The sequence below is a fragment of the Loxodonta africana genome, chromosome X, assembly GCF_030014295.1.
Source record: "Loxodonta africana isolate mLoxAfr1 chromosome X, mLoxAfr1.hap2, whole genome shotgun sequence".
NCBI lineage: Eukaryota > Metazoa > Chordata > Mammalia > Proboscidea > Elephantidae > Loxodonta > Loxodonta africana.
In genome coordinates, this window is record NC_087369.1 from 81,970,176 (window position 1) to 81,976,105 (window position 5,930).

Consider the following 5,930-nt stretch of genomic DNA (forward strand, 5'->3'; position numbering starts at 1 on the left):
AGAACCAACAGAGAGAAAAAGGCTTCCCCTGGAGCTGACGCCCTGAATTTGGGCTTGTAGCTTACTTTACTGCGAGGAAATAATTTTCTCTTTGTTAAAGCCATATTCACGTGTGGTATTTCTGTTATAGCAGCACTAGATGACTAAGACAACCTTGCATGTTCAACTCCTGTTTTTAGCCACTTCCAGCCCCTTTCATGAACTGCATCTGTGTAGCAGATTTTTATCTCACCCATTTTTCCCTTGGCTGACTTCTAACTTTATTTTAAAACCTAATTCTTTCTGTGGGTAGACATATCTGTATGTGAAGGCACAGAGCAAGACCTGTAAAGCACACACCATAAAAACAGATAAACAAGTTGCTACATCTGTGGAGGGCAAGAGCAATCGGGACTGAGGGAGAGTTGGCCAAAGCCTACTTTAGCTTTATCTGTAAAATCTCTGATTTTTTTTACAAGCAGATTTGTATCATGCATTTATTACTTGTGAGATATAAACACAAACAAATGAACCAGGTCAATACCAGGAAGCCTTCCCCAAACTTCCTAGGTAGATGGAGATGTTGTCTACTCTGGAATCTAATAGCACTCTCCCTCCCCCGCTCCCCACCTGGTAATAAGAAATACTATGTTGCATTATAATTTGTTTGTGGCCATTTTCTTTAGACGGGGAACCCCCAAAAGGTGCAAACTTTATCTGATTCATGCTCCCAGTTCCTAACAAAGTGTCTGCCAGAGCATATGCTCAGGGAGTGCTGAATCCAATGAATTGATTTTGCTAATGGACTTCTCCCAAAGACCTCGCCGAGGGACAGAATTGATGCTAGTCCTGAGAGGCTTATTGGAGTAGTTTTCAGCATTCAAGGAAGACTGTCTCTGGGAGTCTGAAATGTGGGCTGAGGAGTTTGAAAAGCACTAGGGTTGTATCAATATGAGGGGGCTGGATCAGGGCCCCACAAGGCCAGGACCCAGTTCAGCGCTGCTGTCTCACTATTTGGCATGCTCCTCCTGATGCCGCTGCCTCCTCAGCATCTAGTCTGAGGGCATGGGATGTATCCTCAAACATTAACACTGGTCAAGCCCAGCCCTGATCTGTATCTACAAGACAGAGAGGCAGCAGGCTGCTCCCATACCCGCAGGATCAGAGAGTTAGGAATTAGGGGACAGGGTTCCAGACTGGCTTGGAACAGCTATCTGAGGGGTTTGAAGATGGCACCTGGGATCCTAGCTTCTTGGTAGGGGTCTGTAGCTTTTACAATTTTCAAGAGAAATTGAAGCTCCCAGGTCGAAGGGTCCTTCTTAGGCCGTTTTTTTTTTTTTTTGCCTATAGGCAAAAAGCAAAGGAATGGCCTTACAGGGTCAACAAGATTAGAACTGGAGAGTGGATGGGGGTGGTGGCTTCTAGAGTTGGTGAAGTGTGTCCCCCTGTGGCCAATGCAACCCTTTAGACTTGTGAGGATGTGCAAGTGGTGAGGCAGCTGCAGAAGGGTCTCTACCAGTCTCCCAATAATACCCCTCAGCCAGCTCCGGTATTCATCCCCAAATACGACAGTGTTCCTGGGGTCCTAGGGTAGTGAGTTGGGCAGGGGCTAGGTTCTTGGACCCCTAAGGAGATAATGCCAGGGGTGGTGTGGGGTAGGATTCAGCGAGCAGCCCTTCCCACTTCTCCCATCACCTCTATTTCCTTCTGAGCTATCTACCCCCAACCCCACCATGGGCCTCAGAATTACTAAAAGGGCATCAGACCAGATGCACTACATGTCTTAAGACCTCAATAAAAAAACATTCCCAGTCTGCCCATCTCTTTGTAACTTTTATTTACAACAGGCTTAGTAGTTTTATTCCTCCATCTTTAGGAATAATTGACATCAACAGCCAGTTGCAAAGTCCGCAGTAAAGTCAAATTCATTCTGCCCCAGCCACAGCTCTGGAAGGTCACTAGCTTGGTCCAGTCCCAGTTCTACCACCAGCGACATCAGCACCTCTTCGTCCACGGGGTCTGAATCGATGATAGCCGGGCTCTGGCCACCAGTAGGAGATTCTGACCCTTCCTCTCCCTCCAGAGCCCCAAGGGCCCAGTTTTGTAGGAACCCTTCCTCCCCGGGTTGGTCTGGAGGGGTGGTATCCATCCCATAATACTGGCTATTAAGTTTCTGCAGCTGCATACTGGCCAGCAGGTGTGGGGCAGGGTGTAGGTTGAAGGGTGGGGATTTGGTGGGAGAGGTGGTAGGAGAGCCCATTGGAGATGGAGATCCTGAGAAACTAGTGGGAGCCTCACTGGCCTTGGTTCCATTTGAGGCCACCCCAGGGTAGTGCAGAATGGCCACTGCTTTGTGATCTTTCACTTCCAAGTCAGGGTAGGCCAGAGAGCTCATCTCTTCGTCGGCATCCTAGAAGACAGAAAAAGGCGTGTCATAGCACCTGTCCTTGGCTTTTTCCTTGCCATTCAGCAGGCCCAGAGGGGCCCTACATATGCTTTATTTGAGGCTAGTGGGAGAGAGGTAGCAAGAGGGCTTCCTGGAGAGCTGGGACCCCAGCTTGAGCATCCTTTTGCTCCCATGGCTCTGAGCACTGAGCTCAGTCCCAAGTTCTAGTGCTGGGGCACCTGCCATCCTAAATGGGTTCGTAATTTTTATTCCCCTTCCTCTGATCTCCAGCTCACCATTCTTAAAAGGGCATCTCGTTGGTCCTCTTCTCAGCTTCATTTTAACATTTTCAACGGAGTGATCTTTTTCCAATTTTATTTTTCTGCTCCCTTCCCCGCCATTTTTCAACACCTCTAAAGGGCTCAATTTGGCCATGTTTAGGCAAAAGTTATTCTTGTTCTCACCAGAGAAAGCCCTGCTGTCTCCTCTCTACCAAAGGACATTAGATATCCCACTCAGGAGGGCTTAGCACATGATCCACCCTAGACACGTCAGTCTTTCCATGCCTCAGTGTCTCCCCCTGTAAAATGGCAAAACTTACCTCCTTCACAGGTGAGGTGCCACCCTTGACATCCAGTGCAGGTCTCGACATAGTTGGCATTTCAGAGCCTTGGCAGAAGTCGGATAAATCGGTGAGAGATGATCCTTCCAGCTGGAACTGTTGTGCTGTATGTGAGAGAGAAAACATGGTAAGGACAAAAGGCTTTACTCATCAAGAAAGCACTAACGAGGCTTGAAGCTGAGCAACTCCACACCGTTACAAGAGAACAAAGGTGACAAAGTTAGACCTGAGACCAGAGACCACCTGAGCAAAGGGAGAAAATAAAGCTGGAACTTTTGCCTGGGATAGGAAAGGTGCTTGATTTATTCAGCCAGGTGCTGCTCAGACAGCCAGCTGCCCACATCACCGGGAGGCAACACACTTGACTGTTTCCTCATGCAAGTGATTGGGGGAGTGGGGAGGAAGATGGTGCTGCTCCTGGTTCTGAGGGCAGGAACATCCTTACATGAGCTGTCGCAATGGGCAATCAATACCAGAGCTGGAGAGCCTGGGCAGCCATTGGGTCTGAGAGAAAGTGAGGAGTCAGGGCAAGGAAGACCTAGAAAGCTCTGGAGGCTGCAGCACAAGACAGGGAAGGAACAAGTCCCCGTAGCAAATGTCGCAGGGCTCCAAAGCCCTGCCTTGAGGCATATCTGTTAGAGAACAAGACTGATCACTGTGTTCTGGGAGCTCTGAGGCAGCCAGAGTCAGAGAGCAGCTAGGAATATCTCAGTTTCTTCCATGCCTCAAGGCTCCTCCAAGACTGTCCCAGCACTGGGCTTTCCCAGGACATCTGCCCCAGAGCTCTCAGCCCAGCTATACTCACCTGTAGTGACAGGTGGTCATAATTCTTTCTAGAGGAAAAACTGAGACACAGAAATTCAATGGCTTTCCAGTCAAGCAGCAGTGGTTCTGGGACCAGGATCTAGCTAGCACTCCTATGCCCACGTGGCTCACCTGACCAGTGGCCAGGTCATCATACTTCGAATAACTCAAATGGCTGCAGGAAAAATGATTCTTTGGCTCAAGTGCCACAGGATAAGAGGATGAAAGAAAAAGAACTCCCCCCCAAACCAGAAAATAAAACACCTCTGCAAACTCCCGTTATTTTCCTAGAAGCTTTTTCTTAAAAAAAAAAAAAAAAAAAGCTCCATATACACTAGCTGCAATTGGTAAATTAGAGCACCATCTCTCTGTATCACCTTTGCACCACTTACTGTGGGGGTGGGGTGGGGCAGGCTGTAAGAAAAATAGGGAAAAAAGAAAACATGAGTAAAAACAATCATCAGTTTCTGGGTCCCCCACCACTGCTTGTTTGGAGCCCTGCTCCTTCAAGCCAGTGATCATATCCCTCCTTCTAATCCACATCGTCTTAGAGAACCCTAACCCCGTTGCCGTCGAGGCAATTTCTACTTATAGCAACCCTACAGAACAGAATAGAACTGTCCCATAGGGTTTCCAAGAAGCAGCTGGTGGATTCGAACTAGCACCTTCAATATCAAAGAATTTTCATGTTCTAAGAAAAATGTCGGGGGGGGGGCCCTGCCCATCTATTCCCATTCATATCCACTTTTCCCTCTCCTTTATGCCGCCTGTTACTGGAACGTACAAAACAAGAACAAGAACCACAGAGAACAGGAAAAAGAGCGAAGAAAAAACTACCTCTGTTCTGATATCAGTTTGTGAGAAAGACCATTTTACCATCTCTTTTCAGGGTGTGAGCTCCTCTAGGCACGACCCTGTCTTCATTCAGGTCTGCAGCCTCCCATCGTCATCCCCGCCACCCGCCCAGACCCCAAGCCCAGGCCTGTACTCCGTAGGCGCTCAGTAAGTGTTATTCAGTCTATCTTGAAGAAACAACCAATTTCGGTTAGAATTCCCGACCCTGCTTCCCCAATTTTCCACCTCTCCCCTAACCCCACAATCCATTCGAGGGCAAAACTTGGCAGCGACTAAACGTGCCAGCCAACTCTCCAAGCCTCGAGCCGACCACTGCGAGAAACAGCAGTGAGAGGCGGCTGGGAAACAGAGCAACAAGTGTCTCCTCACCGACTGGTCCCTCGCGGCTCCCGGCCCCACAGCCTACCCTTAGCTTTAGCCCTCTCCCTCCTAGAGGGTGGTGGGAAGGAGAAAGGAAAGAGAGAGGAGAGAGAAAGGTTGTCTTTCACCTGTTGAGAGACCAAAAGTTAAAATGACACCAACCAGATGGTTCCATCTCGATTGCTAGTTTCTCACTCTGAAGGAGAAATTTTAAATTCCAAACAACACTGCGGCTTGATTTGGACGAGCTCTAGTCAGACCAGTCAGTTTTGCCACCTGAAAACGAAAGGCCCGTTGTTTGCAGACAGCTCGGCTGCCCTCCTCCCCACATCTCAGGTGCAGCCGCCGGTGCTAGAGGTGGCTAGCAGCATCCCTGCAACGTGGGCGCGAGCTCCCAGAGACCGTTTCCGCAACTGCCGGATCAGAAACTGATCCTAGAGACTGAAGGGCTAGAAGGGGAGCGGCGCGGGGTCTTCGCCCCGGTGGCGAGTTTGGAGCCGGGCGTTGTTTCCGGGCGCGGGGGCGCACTCCATCGCCGGCCGCTCCCGCGCCTCACACTTACTTAGCGCCCACCGAGCCCCCTACGCGGTCCCAGGTTGAGCCTCCCCCCTTAGCCAAGCCGTCTGCGGTCAGTGTTCTAACCCCGCCGAAGGGAAGAGAGCAAGAAAACCTCGGAGAGGTGCGATAACTTGCCAAGGTCACAGCGCTAGAAAGTGGCGAAGCCGGGATTCGCAGTCTGACTGATTCCAAGTCTGGTGTTCCGCTGGGCACCGACTGAGCAAGCAGCCGAGGAGCCGGGCCAGACCGCCCTCCTTTATAGGGAGAGGGGTGTGTGCATGGGGGGTGGGGGTGTGAGTGTGGGCGTGTATGGGGGGAGAGCCGAGGTCGATTGGGTAGCAGAGGCAAGTTGCGCAAATTCCCTAA

General features: G+C 50.2%; 1 protein-coding gene across 1 annotated transcript; it reads right to left on the bottom strand.

Moving 5' to 3' along the window:
* Positions 1 to 1,806: 1,806 nt before the first annotated feature.
* On the bottom strand, positions 1,807 to 3,061 carry CITED1 (Cbp/p300 interacting transactivator with Glu/Asp rich carboxy-terminal domain 1). Its single transcript, XM_064277970.1, has 2 exons — positions 2,967 to 3,061; positions 1,807 to 2,389 (listed from the first exon to the last, which is right to left on the bottom strand). Exons 1-2 carry the CDS (start codon positions 3,024 to 3,026, stop codon positions 1,868 to 1,870), a joined length of 582 nt encoding a protein of 193 aa, XP_064134040.1. The 5' UTR covers positions 3,027 to 3,061; the 3' UTR covers positions 1,807 to 1,867.
* Between the last annotated feature and the right edge of the window lie 2,869 nt (positions 3,062 to 5,930).